Source organism: Erpetoichthys calabaricus, chromosome 9 (assembly GCF_900747795.2).
Source record: "Erpetoichthys calabaricus chromosome 9, fErpCal1.3, whole genome shotgun sequence".
In the NCBI taxonomy this organism is placed as follows: Eukaryota; Metazoa; Chordata; class Cladistia; order Polypteriformes; family Polypteridae; genus Erpetoichthys; species Erpetoichthys calabaricus.
In genome coordinates, this window is record NC_041402.2 from 110345380 (window position 1) to 110368596 (window position 23217).

General features: G+C 39.1%; 1 protein-coding gene across 1 annotated transcript in view; it reads left to right on the forward strand.

Moving 5' to 3' along the window:
- The window catches only part of ankrd27 (ankyrin repeat domain 27 (VPS9 domain)), a 494306-nt gene that overhangs the window by 91918 nt on the left and 379171 nt on the right, over window positions 1-23217 (forward strand). Inside the window, exon 6 of the mRNA XM_051932226.1 lies at window positions 10584-10705. Coding sequence (XP_051788186.1) covers window positions 10584-10705 — 122 coding nt within the window. The remainder of the gene's footprint in view (window positions 1-10583; window positions 10706-23217) is intronic.

The following is a 23217-nucleotide window of genomic DNA, read 5'->3' on the forward strand; positions in this document are numbered from 1 at the left end:
AAGACACACCCTACTTACAAGCAATATCAAAAAAAACAAATCAGTAATGTAAAGGCAGTCATGCAGCACACACAGCTCCAGGGCTGTCAGTATTGCATATAAAGTGTATAAGGTCATTACGGTAGAAATTAAACATCGATGATTAGACAAAGAAGAAAGAAAAGTGCGGAGAAAAGAGACTCAAATGCGTTGGACAGAAAAAAGAGCAAAAAAGAATAATCGAGGTGCAAATTCAGAAAATAAGGAAAGTAATTATCAGCCCGGAACAAGTGGAATTGAAAAAAAAGCACATCCAATCCGGCTCAGAATGAAATGACAGTGAGTAAAATGACAAAGTAGAACGTCATAGAGATGTTTACAAACGTTGACACTAAACACATGCAGAGCAGGTTAGAGACTATGAAACCAGGGAAATTAGAAAGGCTCAAAAAAAAACAAAAAAACGTTGGCGCTATACACATGTGGAGTAAGTTAAAGGATATGAAAGTAGGAAAATTAGAAAATATAAAAAAAGAAAGTAAAGATCGCAGTAGCACAAACAAACAAACTGCCTCATTTAACTATGCACCAGTCTAACTTTGGTTTTGCACAATAATTACTACACTATTGCACCTTAACACTTAATTTTACTTTATTCACATAATTTTACTTATTTATTATGTTCTATTATACTGTTATCTTTCGATCTATTACTTTTTGTTAATCTAACTGATATTCTTCTAACTTTACACAGTTTTTGATAAGCGGATCAGGATGCATTTCACTGCGTGTTGTCCTGTAATAACTATGCATGTTACAAATAAAGAATCTTGAGAATTTCAAAAACGGAATTTGCCGCTCATGCATTTATTGGTTACTTTGTTCATGTATATATATTTATCTGTCTGCTTATTTAAAAACCTAAATTTACCCCAGGAGTCAAAAACGTTCTGTCTAGCCCTTGTACAAAAACCTAGACAAAAGCTGGGGTATCACCTTGGTAAACCCATGTATTTTTGGAACGGTGAGAGGAAAATAGCACGACTTTACAGACAGGAGTCCAATGCAGAACTCTACTTTTTTACTTTGTAAAAAAAAATTATTAAATGCTGATGATATAGATCGTTTTGTCTGTGCTGAAATTCCAAACAGAGAAACCTATCCTGACCTCATTAAAAAGATTCAGCATATTGGGACTCGCAAGATTACAAATATTGTTTTTACAGAAGTTCTGAAATAAAAGTGAAACTAATGAAACAGCAACAATTCAAAAAAAAAAAAAAAAATCTTAAGTGTTTATCCTGAAAACCAAATAAGGAGGTTGGCGAGCGAAGCGAGCAGGGGGTGAAGCCCCCTAGTATATATATACAGTGCATCTGGAAAGTATTCACAGAGCATCACTTTTTCCACATTTTGTTATGTTACAGCCTTATTCCAAAATGGATTAAATTCGTTTTTTTCCTCAGAATTCTACACACAACACCCCATAATGACAACGTGAAAAAAGTTTACTTGAGGTTTTTGTAAATTTATTAAAAATAAAAAAACTGAGAAATCACATGTACAGATGTTGATGCATCTTTGGCAGAAATTACAGCCTCAAGTCTTGTTGAATATGATGCCACAAGCTTGGCACACCTATCCTTGGCCAGTTTCACCCATTCCTCTTTGCAGCACCTCTCACACTTTATCAGGTTGGATGGGAAGCGTTGGTGCACAGCCATTTTAAGATCTTTCCAGAGATGTTCAATCGGATTGAAGTCTGGGCTCTGGATGGGCCACTCAAGGACATTCACAGAGTTGTCCTGAAGCCACTCCTTTGATATCTTGGCTGTGTGCTTAGGGTCGTTGTCCTGCTGAAAGATGAACCGTCGCCCCAGTCTGAGGTCAGGAGCGCTCTGGAGCAGGTTTTCATCCAGGATGTCTCTGTACATTGCTGCAGTCATCTTTCCCTTTATCCTGACTAGTCTCCCAGTCCCTGCTGCTGACAAACATCCCCACAGCATGATGCTGCCACCACCATGCTTCACTGTAGGGATGGTATTGGCCTGGTGATGAGCGATGCCTGGTTTCCTCCAAATGTGATGCCTGGCATTGACACCAAAGAGTTCAATCTTTGTCTCATCAGACCAGAGAATTTTCTTTCTCATGGTATGAGAGTCCTTCAGGTGCCTTTTGCCAAACTCCAGGAGGGCTGCCATGTGCCTTTTACTAAGGAGTGGCTTCCGTCTGGCCACTCTACTATACAGGCCTGATTGGTGGATTGCTGCAGAGATGGTTGTCCTTCTAGAAGGTTCTCCTCTCTCCGCAGAGGACCTCTGGAGCTCTGACAGAGTGACCATCGGGTTCTTGGTCACCTCCCTGACTAAGGCCCTTCTCCTCCGATCGCTCAGTTTAGATGGCTGGCCAGCTCTAGGAAGAGTCCTGGCGGTTTCGAACTTCTTCCACTTACGGATGATGGCGACCACTGTGCTCATTGGGACCTTCAAAACAGCATAATTTTTTCTGTAACCTTCCCCAGATTTGTGCCTTGAGACAATCCTGTCTCAGATGTCCACAGACAATTTCTTTGACTTCATGCTTGGTTTGTGCTCTGACATGAACTGTCAACTGTGGGACCTTATATAGACAGGTGTGTGCCTTTCCAAAGCATGTCCAATCAACTGAATTTACCACAGGTGGACTCCAATTAAGCTGCAGAAACATCTCAAGGATGATCAGGGGAAACAGGGTGCACCTGAGCTCAATTTTGAGCTTCATGGCAAAGGCTGTGAATACTTATGTACATGTGCCTTCTCAATTTTTTTATTTTTAATAAATTTGCAAAAATCTCAAGTAAACCTTTTTCTTGTTGTCATTATGGGGTGTTGTGTGTAGAATTCTGAGGAAAAAAATGAATTTAATCCATTTTGGAATAAAGCTGTAACATAACAAAATGTGGAAAAAGTGATGCGCTGTGAATACTTTCCGGATGCACTATATATATATATATATATATATATATATATATATATAATTTATTTCACCTTTCATGAAGATGAATGTGATGCCCTTCATTATATTGAGAAAGTATATCTAAATAACTGCTTACATTTTTGGCTCAAGAGAATTAACACCAGGTACTTAGATAAGAAGTGGTATACAGTGATCCCTCGCTATATCGCTCTTCGCCTTTCGCGGCTTCACTCCATCGCGGATTTTATATGTAAGCATATTTAAATATATATCGCAGATTTTTTGCTGGTTCGCGGATTTCTGCGGACAATGGGTCTTTAAATTTCTGGTACATGCTTCCTCAGTTGGTTTGCCCAGTTGATTTCATACAAGGGACGCTATTGGCAGATGGCTGAGAAGCTAGATTGCTTACTTTTCTCTATCTCTCTCGCGCAGACTTTCTCTGATCCTGACGTAGGGGGATTGAGCAGGGGGGCTGTTCACACACCTAGACGATACGGACGCTCATCTAAAAATGCTGAAAGATTATCTTCACGTTGGTATCTTTTGTGCAGCTGCTTCCTGAAACGACATGCTGCACAGTGCTTCGCATACTTAAAAGCTCGAAGGGCACGTATTGATTTTTGACTGAAAAACAAACTCTGTCTCTCTCTCTCTCCCTGCTCCTGACGGAGGGGGTGTGAGCTGCCGCCTTCAACAGCTTTGTGCCGTGGTGCTTCGCATACTTAAAAGCAAACAGCCCTATTGATTTGTTTGCTAGAGATTGTTTTCTCTATCTATGTGACATTCTGTGCTCCTGACACGCACTCCTTTGAAGAGGAAGATATGTTTGCATTCTTTTAATTGTGAGACGGAACTGTCATCTCTGTCTTGTCATGGAGCACAGTTTAAACTTTTGAAAAAGAGACAAATGTTTGTTTGCAGTGTTTGAATAACGTTCCTGTCTCTCTACAACCTCCTGTGTTTCTGCGCAAATCTGTGACCCAAGCATGACAATCTAAAAATAACCATATAAACATATGGTTTCTACTTCGCGGATTTTCTTATTTCGCGGGTGGCTCTGGAACGCAACCCCTGCGATGGAGGAGGGATTACTGTACTTATATAAACATCAAATAACAAATTACAGATAAGAACACAAGATTTATAGTCAGTACAGATTTGTAAACCTGTCCACAGCTTGTCTACATTTGCACTACAGTATTCTCCAGACAGACTTGCTTTCCACAGGGGTTTTCACCCTGCATTGCCTAGAACGCATAGAACTAGCAGTATGGTGGCTTATCAGCCAGGTCCTTGTATATTTTTGAGGATCAAACTTGGAAGTAGGGGGGCTGTTGATGTTAATCATCATCAAGTTTGATATGTTTGAAACCAGTAGGACAGCCCTTTTGTCTGTGTTGATATTGTTCATAAGGTGAAAGTTCCTCTCACACTCTGCTGTGCTGACAGGCAATGTTTTTATACAGTTAATGAGTGGTTTTAGGTCCTTGGGCTTACTGTTCGGCTCTTCCAGCAAGTCCCGCATCCTGTTCAGTGCTTGGTCTTTTCATAAGTTAAATCGCTTGCAGAGTCTCTTAATTTGTTCATCACCATGGCGAATGCTGGGGTTTGATGGCCATTTACTCTGATCAAGGATGAAGGCGGTGGCAAAGGATATTTTTCCCGGTTTTGCAAAGTAACGGCATGTCCCGCCCTACTCTGCCTCTGATTGGCATAATCCGTTTGCCCTAACCAATCGTTAGTTCTCCCAAAACGTAACCAAAACAGACAACAGTGGCAGAAAAAAATTGACGTGCCTGCAGCACATAAATGCGTATCAATGTGGATGTAGACTGTCACAGTGTGTGGACTGAAAAGCGGCATATACCCGCGTATACCCTGTATTACACTGCAGCGTATACCAGTAACAGGGGGATTTAGAAGTGGGTATACGCTGTGATGACCTTATAAGAAGTGGGTATACGCCGTATACCTGTGTATACCCTGGACTACACTACTGGTGTCAATCAATGAATACATTTACTCTGGTTGTTTCATCGGTTTACACCTAAATGATCTTTATAAAATAAAAGCCTATTATATTATATTGTTATTCTTCTTATACCTTTTGGGCTGAGCCACCACCCTTGAAAGTTCTGTTTCAGCTGTTCATTTTCGTTGTTCACAGGACAACTTCTGACTTCTCAACCATCTCTTAATACATTGTTCACTTGACCTTTATCTGGTGTCCTGATATGCCTGAACAGGTTTCTGACATTTATTAACCTTTTATGCTATTTCTTTAAGATGAATGCTATATTACACTTAAATTATTCTCACACATTCTTTCTAGGGTTTATTTCTTGGGGAAGGGTTTATAAGATGTAATGTTACTCTGTCTTCGATATTCAGAGCTCAAACAACTAAATCCATAATTCTGAAGTCATAAATTAAATATAAAAGAATACTGCGTGTTTAAGAATGGCAACTCAAAACCATGTCAGAAGCACCAGCTTTGTTACTGCCTCATGTCCTACTACAAATTTCACTTTCTGAATTACACTTAACAGTAACCAATGGTTTTTTGGAGTCTGGGGATATAGTTAAGTGAGCATCAAACAAACGCAGCTGTTCTTATCAGTAAAACATGCCTTCTGAAAACATCCATCCATCCTCTTCCGCTTATCCGAGGTTGGGTTGCAGAGGCAGCAGCTTGATCAGAGATTCCCAGACTTCCCTCTCCCCGGCCACTTCTTCTAGCTCTTCTGGGGGAATCCCAAGGCGTTCCCTGGCCAGCCGAGAGACATAGTCCCTCCAGCGTGTCCTGGGTCTTCCCCGGGGCCTCCTCCCGGTTAGACGTGCCCGGAACACCTCACCAGGGAGGCGTCCAGGAGGCATCCTGTTCAGATGCCCGAGCCACCTCATCTGACTTCTCTCGATTCGGAGGAGCAGCGCCTCTACTCTGAGACCCTCCCTGATGACTGAGCTTCTCACCCTATCTTTAAGGGAGAGCCCAGACACCCTGCGGAGGAAACTCATTTTAGCCGCTTGTATTCGCAATTTTGTTCTTTCAGTCACTTCCCATAGCTCATGACCATAGGTGAGGGTAGGAACATACAGTGGTGTGAAAAACTATTTGCCCCCTTCCTGATTTCTTATTCTTTTGCATGTTTGTCACACAAAATGTTTCTGATCATCAAACACATTTAACCATTAGTCAAATATAACACAAGTAAACACAAAATGCAGTTTTTTAATGATGGTGTTTATTATTTAGGGAGAAAAAAAATCCAAACCTACATGGCCCTGTGTGAAAAAGTAATTGCCCCCTTGTTAAAAAATAACCTAACTGTGGTGTATCACACCTGAGTTCAATTTCCGTAGCCACCCCCAGGCCTGATTACTGCCACACCTGTTTCAATCAAGAAATCACTTAAATAGGAGCTGCCTGACACAGAGAAGTAGACCAAAAGCACCTCAAAAACTAGACATCATGCCAAGATCCAAAGAAATTCAGGAACAAATGAGAACAGAAGTAATTGAGATCTATCAGTCTGGTAAAGGTTATAAAGCCATTTCTAAAGCTTTGGGACTCCAGCGAACCACAGTAAGAGCCATTATCCACAAATGGCAAAAACATGGAACAGTGGTGAACCTTCCCAGGAGTGGCCGGCCGACCAAAATTACCCCAAGAGCGCAGAGACGACTCATCCGAGAGGTCACAAAAGACCCCAGGACAACGTCTAAAGAACTGCAGGCCTCACTTGCCTCAATTAAGGTCAGTGTTCACGACTCCACCATAAGAAAGAGACTGGGCAAAAACGGCCTGCATGGCAGATTTCCAAGACGCAAACCACTGTTAAGCAAAAAGAACACTAGGGCTCGTCTCAATTTTGCTAAGAAACATCTCAATGATTGCCAAGACTTTTGGGAAAATACCTTGTGGACTGATGAGTCAAAAGTTGAACTTTTTGGAAGGCAAATGTCCCGTTACATCTGGCGTAAAAGGAACACAGCATTTCAGAAAAAGAACATCATACCAACAGTAAAATATGGTGGTGGTAGTGTGATGGTCTGGGGTTGTTTTGCTGCTTCAGGACCTGGAAGGCTTGCTGTGATAGATGGAACCATGAATTCTACTGTCTACCAAAAAATCCTGAAGGAGAATGTCCGGCCATCTGTTCGTCAACTCAAGCTGAAGCGATCTTGGGTGCTGCAACAGGACAATGACCCAAAACACACCAGCAAATCCACCTCTGAATGGCTGAAGAAAAACAAAATAAAGACTTTGGAGTGGCCTAGTCAAAGTCCTGACCTGAATCCAATTGAGATGCTATGGCATGACCTTAAAAAGACGGTTCATGCTAGAAAACCCTCAAATAAAGCTGAATTACAACAATTTTGCAAAGATGAGTGGGCCAAAATTCCTCCAGAGCGCTGTAAAAGACTCATTGCAAGTTATCGCAAACGCTTGATTGCAGTTATTGCTGCTAAGGGTGGCCCAACCAGTTATTAGGTTCAGGGGGCAATTACTTTTTCACACAGGGCCATGTAGGTTTGGATTTTTTTTTCTCCCTAAATAATAAAAACCACCATTTACAAACTGCATTTTGTGTTTACTTGTGTTATATTTGACTAATGGTTAAATGTGTTTGATGATCAGAAACATTTTGTGTGACAAACATGCAAAAGAATAAGAAATCAGGAAGGGGGTAAATAGTTTTTCACACCACTGTAGATCGACTGGTAAATTGAGAGCTTTGCCTTTTGGCTCAGCTCCTTTTTCACCACGACAGACCGATGCAGAGTCCGCATTACTGCGGATGCCGCACCGATCTGCCTGTCGATCTCACGCTCCATTCTTCCTTCACTTGTGAACAAGAACCCGAGATACTTGAACTCCTCCACTTGGGGCAGGATCTCATTACCAACCCTGAGAGGGCACTCCACCCTTTTCCGGCTGAGGACCATGGTCTCGGATTTGGAGGTGCTGATTCCCATCCCAGCCGCTTCACACTCGGCTGCGAACTGATCCAGAGAGAGCTGAAGATCACAGCCTGATGAAGTAAACAGGACAACATCATTTGCAAAAAGCAGTGACCCAATCCTGAGTCCACAAAACCGGACCCCTCAACGCCCTGGCTACGCCTAGAAATTCTGTCCATAAAAGTTATGAACAGAATCGGTGTCAAAGGGCAGTTCTGGCGGAGTCCAGCTCTCACTGGAAACGGGTTTGTCTTACTGCTGGCAATGCGGACCAAGCTCTGGCACCGATCGTACAGGGACCGAACAGCCCTTATCAGGGGGTCCGGTACCCCATACTCTCGGAGTACCCCCCACAGGATTCCCCGAGGGACACGGTCGAATGCCTTTTCCAAGTCCACAAAGCACATGTAGACTGGTTGGGCAAACTCCCATGCACCCTCCAGGACCCTGCTAAGGGTGTAGAGCTGGTCCACTGTTCCGCGACCAGGACGAAAACCACACTGTTTCTCCTGAATCCGAGGCTCGACTATCTGACGGACCCTCCTCTCCAGGACCCCCAAATAGACTTTTCCAGGGAGGCTGAGGAGTGTGATCCCTCTGTAGTTGGAACACACCCTCCGGTCCCCTTTCTTAGAGAGGGGGACCACCACCCCAGTCTGCCAATCCAGAGGCACTGTCCCTGATGTCCATGCTATGTTGCAGATGCGTGTCAACCAAGACAGTCCTACAACATCCAGAGCCTTGAGGAACTCCGGGCGTATCTCATCCACCCCCGGGGCCCTTCCACCAAGGAGTTTTTTGACCACCTCGGTGACCTCAGTCCCAGAGATGGGGGAACCCACCCAGGGGTTCAAACAGGTGCCATTAATATAGGTAATGAGTGGAGGACAGAGGAGCCTCTTACAGAAGAAGTTACAGGTCTGTGAGAGACAGAAATCTTGCTTGTTTGTAGGTGACCAAATACTTTTTTTCCCACCATAATTTGCAAATAAATTCTTCAAAAATCAGACAATGTGATTTTCTGGATTTTTTTTTTCTCATTTTGTCTCTCATTGTTGAGGTATACCTATGATGAAAATTACAGGCCTCTCTCATCTTTTTAAGTGGGTGAACTTGCTCAATTGGCGGCTGACTAAATACTTTTTTGCCCCACTGTACATACAGTCCTATGGGGGAAATTACTTCGGTTTATGACCAGAGTTTTGGAACGAATTATGTTCGTGAATCGAGGTTCCACTGTACTGGTACAGCTTGGTGAGCAACTGCCCATTCAACACAAAGTCAAAACAGCAGTACCCAAAGATTCTCCAAAGAGACACAGTACCGAAGGAGTCCAGTCTTCATCTCTGGATAGCATCCATGTCTCACAACCATATAGCAAAATGGGAAGCGCCAGGACTCTAAAACTTGGACCTTCATCCTTTTGCATAGATATCGGGAGCTCCAGACACCCCTTTTCAGCGGCCTCATATCCTCCCAATGCTCTCCCCGTCTGTCTACTGACTTCATAGGAAGTGTCACAAGAGACATGAAAGTCGATGCTGAGGTAAAGAAACCTCTCAAAGAGGTCGATATTTTCTCCTCAGAGAGACACACTGCAGATGGCTGTGCCCAAAAGGTCGTTAAAGGCCTGGAGCTTGGTTTTTATCCAGGACACTTGCAAGCCCAGACACTAAGGCTCTTCACTCAGTCTCTTGAGAGCTCCAATTAGATTTTCCATTGACTCCACAAAGATCCAAGTACTGTCAGTGAAGTCAAGATGGGTGGAGTGGTGGCTCTGAGGCTGAGGTTCTGCACCAGTATTCAGAAGGTTGTCGGTTTGAGTCCCTGTTACTGCCAAAAGAGATCCCACTCCACTAGGCTGTGGAGCAAGGCCCTTAATCTGCAATTGCTCCAGGGGTGCTGTACAGTAGCTGACCCTGTGTACTGACCCCAAGGGATATACGAAAACTAACAAATTCCTAATACCTGTATAAGAAATTGTATAAGGCAAAATAAAGAACAAAAAAAAAAAATAAGTGAATCTTCACTATCAGATTTTCCCACATTACAGCTTACAATTATAATAATGCTGGATAATACAAATACACAACAGCAAAAGAACATTAACAAAACTGTTTCAGAAAATAAATTTGCTTTGTATAGCCTTTAACCCATTTAATTTCTCTTTTGCACATTTTAATTTCTGAGCATTACATCATGTTTACAACTACCTAACTTAAAGTTTAAGAGGTAAAAATTTTTTAGCTTTCCTCACTTAACATAGATTTGACAGTAAATTGTGGCATTACTGTTAATTTTTTTTTTTTTTGTCTAACGTGTTGCTCTGTGGAAGTAACTTTTATTGATTATGTCATTTATGGGTGGGTATATGCAACAGATTGCATACAGTAACTTAATTTAAAAGTTACTTAATACGAGAGTAGAAGACATTTGTATTACTTTTGATTAGCATAGTGACCATATGTATCATTAAACATGTATATTTTTTGGTTCATTATGGTATAAGGGCAAACAGAAAAGATTTTTGATCTAGAATAAAGTGGAAACAACGATAGCATTTATAAACTTTCACAAATAGAAATCAGTAAGACATTTTATTGAATCAAGTATAGCAGTAGTTGGTGCCAAATGTACACATTTTAAAATTCAGTTTTTGTCTTATTTTTTCTTCTTTACAGTATTAATATACCTCGTGCTATACGTGAGTTACGTTGTCTTAATCACGGCACCTCACCTCAGCAAAAGTTATTCTGCTTAAGAAAAGTGATCTTCACTATAATGCAGCCTTCAAGCCAAAGAGGTAGGTTTTAAATTAAAAAGTTTGAAGATACCTTTTAAGTTTCTATGCTTGTGAAAGCATTGTCTAAGCATAACATTTTTCATTTTTTACAAATGCAATGAAAAATTTTTTTTTTAAACTGGCAGCTTCCTAACTTTTCTTGTTTGGGGTAGTTCACACTTAATTGATAAGGTTGCTAATAATCTTACGAATCATATACAAACCACACAGATTACTGCTAATAGTTTATGATGGAGTTTTCCTGTAATTTTCACTTGTTTCACAAATTATTCATGTTTATACTAATTTAGAATACTAATTATTATTATATTATATTATGAGACAGTTATAATGTTCATAGTATTAACATAGTTTTTCATATGTAATTAAAAAACATTAATATTATAAAGTTTATGCTGACCAGTTCTGCAATTAGACAGATATTTAGTCTTGGAATATTTTTTTTCTCATTTGGTGCAGTTAATATTGTCAGGATTTATAATAAACACACAATTATCATTCAATCATTTTAAAACTGTTTTAACTGGCAATATGCTGTTCTTGTAAAATAAAGATGAAACTGAAAGAAAATATGTATTTATACACCCAAAATCTGCATTAATACATTTTCAAAATAAGGATAGAAATTAAGATTATGAAACAAACTTGCTAAAAGAAAAACAGTGCGGAAACAAAAGTAAAGCCAAAGAAAATAAACAATATTGTTCAGCTAAAAAAGAGCCTCTGTGAAGCTGAGTATAGTGCATCGTGGGAAACTACATAATAGGATTAATGGAAGTTGAACAGTTTTAGTGAGTCACAGTTTTAAATCTGGGTTCTATTTTTTTTTTTTTAAAACATAGTATTTCACTAGTATGCATATAATTCGATGCAGAAATGAAAATGAACCATAATATAAGAGAGGTGCATATGGAATTATTTTTCTTGATTTTCAGAAGCCTTTTCATAAGGTACGATTTGAAAATTTTTGATCAAACATAAAATTGGAAATTCGGTTGGTTGTGCATAGATGAGTACAGAATTGGCTCAAAAACAGAAAGGAAAGTGTTAAGGTGAGAGAATGTTTTTCTGTATTGGGTGATGTTAAAAGTGGTGTTCCTTACAGATCAGTGCTTCGGCCTCAGATTTCTTAATTTACAAAAATAATTTAGATAATAATATATAGAAAAAGCTGGTTAAGTTTGCATACCATCATACCATGCAGTGTGGAAGGGCACATAATGTCGAATCAGCTAAACTGTTGAGGAGGACTTTTATAGTTTGCAGGCTTGGGCTGTCAGGCCCACCTGGAGTACTGTGTACAGTTTTGGTCTCCATGTTACATAAAAAGGCTGATTCAGTGACTGAGGGATATAAGCTATGATGAGAGACTGAAGTAGATGAATCTTTTCAAAATGTTTTTCAAATGGAGATTAAGACATGACATGGTCGATGTGTTAAAAATTATGATGGGTATTAGTACAGCAAATCACAGCAGTTACATTAAAATGAATTCTTCAAAAAGAATACGTGGACACATTTGAAAACCTGATACGGGTGAATTTATGTAAGTGTGTATGTATATCTCTCTATTATAAAAAGAAATCCTTTCCCCTGTCCTTATAGTCTACGATACGTGAGCTTCTCGGAAGATAATTTAAAGACCCGCGAGACGAAAGAGACCTGCACGGTGCGTCTCATGGGAACATAGAATGCGAGTCTTGCAAGACACACCCTACTTACAAGCAATATCAAAAAAAACAAATCAGTAGTGTAAATGCAGTCATGCAGCACACACAGCTCCAGGGCTGTCAGTGCATATAAAGTGTATAAGGTCAATACGGTAGAAATGAATAGGTTAGAAATGAAATGAATAGGGTAGAAATGAAACGTCGTCGATTAAACGAAGAAGAAAGAAAAGCGTGGAAAAAAGAGACCCAAAAGCGATGGAGAGAAAAAAAATGCTAAAAAAATAAAACAATAATCTAGGTGCAAATTTAGAAAATAAGGAACGTGATGATCAGCCCGGAACAAGTGGAATAGAAAAAAAAGCACGTCCAATCCAGCTCAGAATTAAAAGACAATGAGTAAAAGAAAGTAGAACTTCATAAAGACGTTTACAAACGTTGACGCTAAACACATGCAGAGCAGGTTAGAGACTATGAAACCAGTGAAATTAGAAAGGCTCAAAAAACGACGCTATACACATGGTGGAGAAAGCTGCGACAGCAGCTACCCCAACTGAACGCAAGCAGCGTTATACATCCTGCAAGAAAGAATTCAACCACGCCTGTGGCCAGAAATAAAAGACAAGTATTGCTTTTACAGCATCACGCGAGACCAGGCAGTGAGCCATCATTTAAAACAAGTCAACAGACCTCTAAGCTAGCAGTTGTTGGATTGCTTTTGGCAGGCAAGCATCATGTGTTCCCAGCTCTTAAAACAATGACATGCGACAGGCAGAAGAGGCAGCTAGCAAGCAGCAAAAAGACAGCAAATGATCCAAAGGCATATCCTTAGCGTACGTTCAGCCACAACACGAGCAGTATTACACGTCTGGGAAGATAGAGATGTAACTTCGCGCAGGTCAGGAAATAAAGAAACAAGTATTGTTTTTACAAAAGTTTTTAAAGTAAAAGTGAAAAAAATGCATATGTAACAATTCACAAGAAAATAACAATCTCTTTAAATTATAGATTGCCTGCCTAAGGTAAAGTCATCCCTGATGAATGGTGACGTGGGAATGAGGGGTCCTTTCATTGGATTAACGCTATTTCAGATGTGGAATGGCAAAACAGGGGAGACAGCTTAATGAATGAGGTCTCCTGGACTTAAAACAAATCCAAATCATATTATGTGATATCATCTAATGTGAAATTCTTCTCCGAACTTCTAGAATTTTTATTTTTATACTGTATTGAGGATTTATTCTGTTCTATGTATTGTACTGTACGGCTCAGAATTAAAAGACAATGAGTAAAATGACAAAGTAGAATTTCATAAAGACGTTTACAAACGTTGGCTCTAAACACATGCAGAGCAGGTTAGAGACTATAAAACCAGTGAAATTAGAAAGGCACAAAAAAAACGGCGCTATACACATGTGGAGAAAGTTAAAGGATATGAAAGTAGGAGAATTAGAAAATATAAAAAAAGAAAGTAAAGATCGCAGTAGCACAAACAAACAAACTGCCTCATTATCTATGCACCAGTCTAACTTTGGTTTTGCACAATAATTACTACACTATTGCACCTTAACACTTAATTCTACTTTATTCACATAATTGTACTTATTTATTATGTTCTACTATACTGTTATCTTTCAATCTATGACTTTTTGTTAATTTAACTGATGTTCTTCTAACTTTGCACAGTTTTTGATAAGCGGATCAGGATGCATTTCACTGCGTGTTGTCCTGTATAACTATGCATGTGACAAATAAAGAATCTTGAGAATTTCAAAAACGGAGTTTACCGCACATGCATTTATTGGTTACTTTGTTCATGTATATATATTTATCTGTCTGCTTATTTAAAAAGCTACATTTACCCCAGGAGTATAAAAACGTTCTGTCTAGCCCTTGTACAAAAACCTAGACAAAAGCTGGGGTATCACCTTGGTAACCCCATGTACTTTTGGAACGGTGAGAGGAAAATAGCACGACTTTACAGACAGGAGTCCAATGCAGAACTCTACTTTTTTACTTTGTAAAAAAAAAAAATTATTAGCTGCTGATGATGTAGATCGTTTTGTCTGTGCTGAAATTCCAAACAGAGAAACCTATCCTGACCTCATTAAAAAGATTCAGCATATTGGGACTAGCAAGATTACAAATATTGTTTTTACAGAAGTTCTGAAATAAAAGTGAAACTAATGAAATAGCAACAATTCAAAGAAAAAAAAAATCTTAGTGTGTATCCGGAAAACCAAACACAGGGGTTGGCGAGCGAAACGAGCAGGGGGCAAAGCCCCCTATTATCTTTACTAATAAAAGGCAAAGCCCTCACTGACTGACTCATCACTAATTCTCCAACTTCCCGTGTAGGTAGAAGGCTGAAATTTGGCAGGCTCATTCCTTACAGCTTACTTACAAAAATTAGGCAGGTTTCATTTCGAAATTCTATGTGTAATGGTCATAACTGGAACCTGTTTTTTGTCCATATACCCTAATGGAGGAGGTGGAGTCACGTGCTGTAAATCTCTTCCTTGTTTTTAGTTACGAGTCAAACGTGGGAACGAAGGTAAATGACGTTAATTTTTGAGTGTCTTTTGATACTGTGTAAGCATACATATTAACACATGTGCAATTAAACGTGTGCATTTACGGGGTGATTTCTCAGGCTTAAAAGCTCGCCTTTTATCAAACGCGGGAACAAAGGTAAATAACGTTAATTGTTGAGTGTCTTTTAATACTGCGTAAGTATACATATTAACACATGTGCAATTAAACATGTGCATTTACGGGGTGATTTCTCAGGCTTAAAAGCTCGCCTTTTATTAAAGAGGTAAATGCAAACTGTTTTCATTCTGAAGGGCACAAACCACGTTAGATTTCATGCTCAAGAGTAAACTCGGCACACAGCTTGGTCATATTACAACCGGTTCATTTTCCTCAGTTTAAAAAGGTTTACTTTTCTTCTTAATAAAATTTTTAAAGCAGTACTTCGCTGCTGCGAAGCGCGGGTATTTTGATATATATCAAAATATATTGCATCATCACGCCTCCCACGTAAGCACGTGAACTGACCCGCTGCCGTTTGCAATGCCATATTCGTGAGATACAAGTTTAATGAGAAGACACGAGGTATAAACGACAGTTTGGATCACTTTGTAATAGAGTTAAAATTGCTGTAGCGAGAAACTTTTAACTGCCGGGTCATTAAATAAACCCGTGGACATCGCAACATCACACAAGACAGCGGCTCACGTGAAGTGACTGAATGCAGCAGGAGTGATCACTTCGATGAATCAAACCTGTTCAAAAAACACATTACACAATTGATAAGGTACGAAAACAATATGAAACCGATTGTGGTTTTGCGTACAGCCACTGAAACTTTGTGACGGCACGAGACTTCAGGTCACGTGTCTGCAAAAGAACGTCATTGAGGCAACTATTTTTACTGGCGGTGGCTCAGGGGAGAGAGTTTTTATTCCTTGCATCCCCGTTATACCCTCTGATCTCCCATTTCAATTCAAACACCTCCAATTTCCACTAAGGCTCTGCTTCGCAATGACAATTAACACTAGAATTACCAGAGCCTACGAAAAAACTCGTATATCCGGCCCACCTTAAATCGCTTCTTAAATCCGTTCACACCTCTCCGCCAGCATCCTTTGTCCTCTAAATGTGCTGATAAAAGACAAGCTGCCAGCAGCCGGCTATTCCATCCCCCCACCGACTTAGAACGTGAGCGAAGTTTTCCCAGCTCACGCCTTGATTGATTATGTGGGAGTGAAGTGGAGTTTTACAGTGGAAATAAGAGATCTTTATTCTAAAGTAATCTGTGTAAACACATTGTTAAAACAGAAACTTTGTCATATTTTAGTAATAAATGTTACAAAATGTAGTAGGCATAAACTATAGAATGTATAAAGCCCGAGTTTCAAAGATCAAATAAACACTTTCACAAAAGCTTCAAGAACAATACAACAGCCTCTGTGGCGTAGCGCATTAAGATTTGCATCTTAGAGCACAACAGCTCTGCCGTCTCTCAGACCTGAGTTCGATTCCCCGCTAGGGATAAAATGTTGCTTTTTTTTTTTTTTCTTTTTAACCTCAAACGGACATAAAATTTATAAATTGGTATGCACTGTCAGTTAATGAGATTGTTATATTTTCATGTGGGATGCTCCTTTTAAAATATTTTTTTAACAATTGAGACTGCAATTAACAGGAACAACTGTCCTTATAACTGTTATTTTTAAGATCCATAACACACAGACAGACGAGCACTGCGTAATAGGGAGACAGACAGGCAGAGATATATAAATAAACAGGGAAGGCACATGTACTGAAAGAAGAAAAAAGATCAACGTGCGTTGTTCCTGTAGTACTGAATGAGCTCACCCGCTCTAACATCACCCCTCCCCCATCTGACTCTCTAAGTAAGAGGTGTGGTGTGGTGTGCGGAGAGGTGTGAACGGATTTAAGAAGCGATTTAAGGTGGGCCAGATATACGAGTTTTTTCGTAGGCTCTGGTAATTCTAGTGTTAATAAGTCTCAGGGACAGACCCTACAAAAGGTTGGCATTGATTTGAGGCAAGACTGATTTTCACATAGCAAACTGTACGTTGCATGCTCAAGAGTAAGCTCAGCACACAGCTTGGTCATATTACAACCAGAGGGGCGAACTGACACCGTGATATACAAAGAGATCCTTAACAAATAATTATTGATTCATTTTCCCTCAGTTTAAAAAGGTTTACTTTTCTTCTTAATAAAAATATTAAAGCAGTACTTCGCTGCTGCGAAGCGCGGGTATTTTGATATATATCAAAATATATCGCGTCATCACGCCTCCCACGTAAGCACGTGAACTGACCCGCTGCCGTTTGCAATGCCATATTCGTGAGATACAAGTTTAATGAGAAGACACTTTTAACTGCCGGGTCTTAGCTAACATTTAATAAACCCGTGGACATCGCAACATCACACAAGAGAGCGGATCACGTGAAGTGACTGAACGCAGCATGAGTGATCACTTCGATGAATCAGACCTGTTCAAAAAACAAATAACACAATTGATAAGGTACGAACAGAATATGAAACCGATTTGTGGATTTGCGTACAGCCACTGAAACTTTGTGATGGCACGAGACTTCAGGTCACGTGTCTGCAAAACAACCTCATTGAGGCAACTATTTTTACTGGCGGTGGCTCAGGGGAGAGAGTTTTTATTCCTCGCATCCCCGTTATACTCTCTGATCTCCCATTTCAATTCAAACGCCTACAATTTCCGCTAAGGCTCTGCTTCGCAATGACAATTAATAAGTCTCAGGGACAGACCCTACAAAAGGTTGGCATTGATTTGAGGCAGGACTGCTTTTCACATGGCCAACTGTACGTTGCATGCTCAACAGTAAGCTACCACACAGCTTGGTCATATTACAAGCAGAGGGGCGAACTGACAACGTGCCATACAAAGAGATCTTTAACAAATAATTATTGATACATTTTCCCTCGGTTTAGAAAGGTTTACTTTTCTTCTTAATAAAAATTTTAAAGCAGTACTTCGCCACTGCGAAGCACGGGTATTTTGATATATATATGTAGATATACGTATATATATAATATATGTAATATATGTAGATATGTATATATGTAGATATGTAGATATGAATATATATATATATGTAGATATATATATATGTGTATATATATGTAGATATATATATATATGTGTATATATATGTAGATATATATATATATATATGTGTATATATATGTAGATATATAAATATACTGTATATATGTGTGTCTGTGTGTGTATATATGTATGTGTGTATATATATATATATGTGTGTGTATATATATATATATATGTATATGTGTGTGTGTATGTATGTGTGTATATATATATATATATATATATATATATATATATATATATATGTTGACATATGTACCCTAGGTTCTTGTCTATAAGCCGGACTCGTGTATAAGCTGGAGACCAAAAACCATACGAATTTTTAAAATAAAATCTTATCATAGATAAGCCGGACTCATGGATAAGCCGAACGTACTATAACCTATAACTAATAGAAGAGAGGGAGGTCAGTGGTCTCACTCGCACCCATTTAATTTCTTTAAGGGGGGAGAGAGTGTGAGATATTGGCGTCTCTCTCACTCCCCGCATGGCGCGGCCGGAGCGCGTTCTTTCTGCTCTGGGCGTCGCCGAGTCAACACGCGCGCGTAGCGGCCATTTAAATTGTGATTTTATATGTAAGCATATTTAAATATATATCATGGATTTTTTGCTGGTTCGCGGATTTCTGCGGACAATGGGTCTTTTAATTTCTGGTACATGCTTCGTCAGTTGGTTTGCCCAGTTGATTTCATACAAGGGACGCTATTGGCAGATGGCTGAGAAGCTAGATTGCTTACTTTTCTCTCTCTCTTGCGCTGACTATCTGTGATCCTGACGTATGGGGATTGAGCAGGGGGGCTGTTCGCACACCTAGACGATAGGGACGCTTGTCTAAAAATGCTGAAAGATTATCTTCACGTTGCTATCTTTTGTAAAGCTGATTCCTGAAAAGACATGCTGCTCAGTGCTTCGCATACTTAAAAGCTCGAAGGGCACGTATTGATTTTTGACTGAAAAACAAACTCAGTCTCTGTCTCTCTGTCTCTCTCTCTCTCTGCTCCTGACGGAGGGGGTGTGAGCTGCCGCCTTCAACAGCTTTGTGCCGCGGTGCTTCGCATACCTAAAACCCAAACAGCACCATTGATTTGTTTGCTAAAGATTGTTTTCTCTATCTATGTGACATTCTGTGCTCCTGACACACACACCTTTGAAGAGGAAGATATGTTTGCATTCTTTTAATTGTGAGACAGATGTGTCATCTCTGTCTTGTCATGGAGCACAGTTTAAACTTTTGAAAAAGAGACAAATGTTTGTTTGCAGTGTTTGAATAACGTTCCTGTCTAACTACAACCTCCTGTGTTTCTGCGCAAATCTGTGACCCAAGCATGACAATCTAAAAATAACCATATAAACATATGGTTTCTACTTTGCGGATTTTCTTATTTCGCGGGTTTATCTGGAACGCAACCCCCGCGATGGAGGAGGGATTACTGTATATACATATACACATCCACATATACATATATATATACATATACAAATTTACATATCTACATATATATATATATATATATATATATATATATACATATAAATATAGACATACATACATTCACACACATATACATATACATTATACAGTGGAGGAGGGACTACTGTATAAGCCGGATTTATGTATAAGCCGATATTCTATTTTTTCATTTTCACAACTTTTTTCCTTAGATAAGCCACGGCTTATAGACAAGAACTTAGGGTATATATATGTGGATGTGTATATGTATATATATGTTTATGTAGATATGTGTATATGTAGATATGTATATATATGTGTATGTATATATATGTTTATGTGTGTGTATATATATTATATATGTAGATAAGTATATATGTATATATATATATATATATATATATATATATATATATATATATGTAGATAAGTATATATATATATATATATATATATATATATATATACAGTGGTGTGAAAAACTATTTGCCCCCTTCCTGATTTCTTATTCTTTTGCATGTTTGTCACACAAAATGTTTCTGATCATCAAACACATTTAACCATTAGTCAAATATAACACAAGTAAACACAAAATGCAGTTTTTAAATGATGGTTTTTATTATTTAGGGAGAAAAAAAATCCAAACCTACATGGCCCTGTGTGAAAAAGTAATTGCCCCCTGAACCTAATAACTGGTTGGGCCACCCTTAGCAGCAATAACACAATCATCACCCATAAAGCGGATAGTAGACGTGACGTACTATATGTGTACCAGATTTCAAGACAATAGGTGAAACGGTTTGCGAGCTACAGGTGATTTAAAATCCTGGACAGACAAACGAATAGCCACGGTAGCAAATTACAGAAGATTTTACTGTTTAATAATTTATATTTATATGAAATGTGCTTCTTATATATTACTTCATATTCTCATATGATAATGATGTTAATGTTGTTTATATTGATTTCTATGTTATTGAAACTGCATGTATGTGTGTATATGTATGTATATGTATGTATATATATATATATATATATATATATATATATAATATATATATGTGTGTGTGTATACATATATATGTGTATATATATATATAATATATGTGTATGTGTGTGTGTGTATATATATATATATATATATACTAGCAAAATACCCGCGCTTCGCAGCGGAGAAGTAGTGTGTTAAAGAGGTTATGAAAAAGTAAAGGAAACATTTTAAAAATAACGTAACATGATTGTCAATGTAATCGTGTTGTCATTGTTATGAGTGTTGCTGTCATATATATATACATATACATATATATATATATATATATATATATATATATATATATATATATATATAATATATGTGTATATGTATATATATATGACAGCAACACTCATAACAATGACAACACAATTACATTGACAATCATGTTACGTGTGTATAGATAGATAGATAGATAGATATATATATATACAGTGGAACCTCGAGATACGATCACCTCTGTATACGAGAAATTCAAAATACGAGGAAAGTATGAGCGAAAAATTCAGATCTAAATATGAGCATTGGCTCGCGTAACGAGCCACGAGCCAGGCTGTGGGTATAGCTCGCGGCTTAGCGAGGGGGCGTGGTAGCTGTTGCGAGCCGCGATCTGCGGTGTCTGCGTTTCTCACTGAAGTGCACAGGTGGGAAACTGCCCACATCCATGATTGTTCCTGTGGCTGATGGGCTGCAGCTGCCATGTCCTCCCCGCATATATAGAGAAGCGCGAGCCGGTTAAGGGGGAGAAGAAGTAAAAGAAAAGAGAGGAGAGAGAACGGAGGTTGCGGCAGGCAGGCGGGCGGGCGGGCGTAGGAAGGAAGTCGGTGTGGGAGAGCAAGCGAGTGCATGCTCGCGTGTAGCTGAACAGTGAGCTGAACAGGCGAGCCAAACAGCTGAAGCAGGACGGTGTAGAGAAGGTCAGCTGCATTGAGTGTCTCGCCTGTTGCAGAGCCCGCAGGTGAGACGCTAACAGAGAAGAAGCACCGGGGATTGTCATCTGTTTTTTAAAGACTGCATCCTTTTGACGTTTTAACCTCGTGTTAAAGGATTGTTATTCTTGTGTATTTTAAACCTCCACTTCACAACTGTTTTAAGGATTATTTATTTAAAGATTTATTGAATGCTCTACTGCACTTTGGACACCTGTTTTGATTCTTTTAATAATCAGTTATATTATTTACCAGTGTTATTTATTAAAGGTAGACTACAGTATATCCATCCATCCATTTTCCAACCCGCTGAATCCGAACATAGGGTCACGGGGGTCTGCTGGAGCCAATCCCAGCCAACACAGGGCACAAGGCAGGAAACAATCCCGGGCAGGGTGCCAACCCACCGCAGGACTACAGTATATATAATTTATTAGTGTTATTTGTTAGGAAAATTGATTTTTATGTTAATATATTTGGGGTGCGGAATGGATTAACTGGATTTCCATTATTTTCAATGGGGAAGTTTGTTCTAGATACGAGAAATTCGCTATACAAGCTCAGTGCTGGAACGAATTAAACTCGTATCTAGAGGTTCCACTGTATAATGTATATGTATATGTGTGTGAATGTATGTATGTCTATATTTATATGTATATATATATATATATATATGTAGATATGTAAATTTGTATATGTATATATATATGTATATGTGGATGTGTATATGTATATACAGTAATCCCTCCTCCATCGCGGGGGTTGCGTTCCAGAGCCACCCACGAAATAAGAAAATTCGCGAAGTAGAAACCATACGTTTATATGGTTATTTTTATATTGTCATGCTTGGGTCACAGATTTGCGCAGAAACACAGGAGGTTGTAGAGAGACAGGAACGTTATTGAAACACTGCAAACAAACATTTGTCTCTTTTTCAAAAGTTTAAACTGTGCTCCATGACAAGACAGAGATGACAGTTCCGTCTCACAATTAAAAGAATGCAAACATATCTTCCTCTTCAAAGGAGTGCGCGTCAGGAGCAAAGCCTGTCAGAAAGAGATAGGAAAGCAAACAAATCAATCGGGCTATTTGGCTTTTAAGTATGCGAAGCACCGCGCCACAAAGCTGTTGAATGCGGCAGCTCACACCCCCTCCGTCAGGAGCAGAGAAAGAGAGAGAGAGACAGAGAAAAACAAACAATCAAAAATCAATACGTGCCCTTCGTGCTTTTAAGTATGCGAAGCACCGTGCAGCATGTCGCTTCAGGAAGCAGCTGCACAGAAGGTAGCAATGTGAAGATAATCTTTCAGCATTTTAAGACGAGTGTCCATATAGTCTATGGTGTGAGAACAGCCCCCCTGCTCAATCCCCCTACGTCAGGATCAGATAAAGTCAGCACAAAAGAGAGAGAGAGAGAGAAAAGTAAGTTGGGTAGCTTCTCAGCCATCTGCCAATAGCGTCCCTTGTATGAAATCAACTGGGCAAACCAACTGAGGAAGCATGTACCAGAAATTAAAAGACCCATTGTCCGCAGAAATCCGCGAACCAGCAAAAAATCCACGATATATATTTAAATATGCTTACATATAAAATCCGCGATGGAGTGAAGCTGCGAAAGGCGAAGCGCGATATAGCGAGGGATTACTGTATATGTATATGTAGATATGTGTATATGTAGATATGTATATATGTTTATGTATATATATATATATATATATATATATATATATATGTTTACATAACCTCTTTA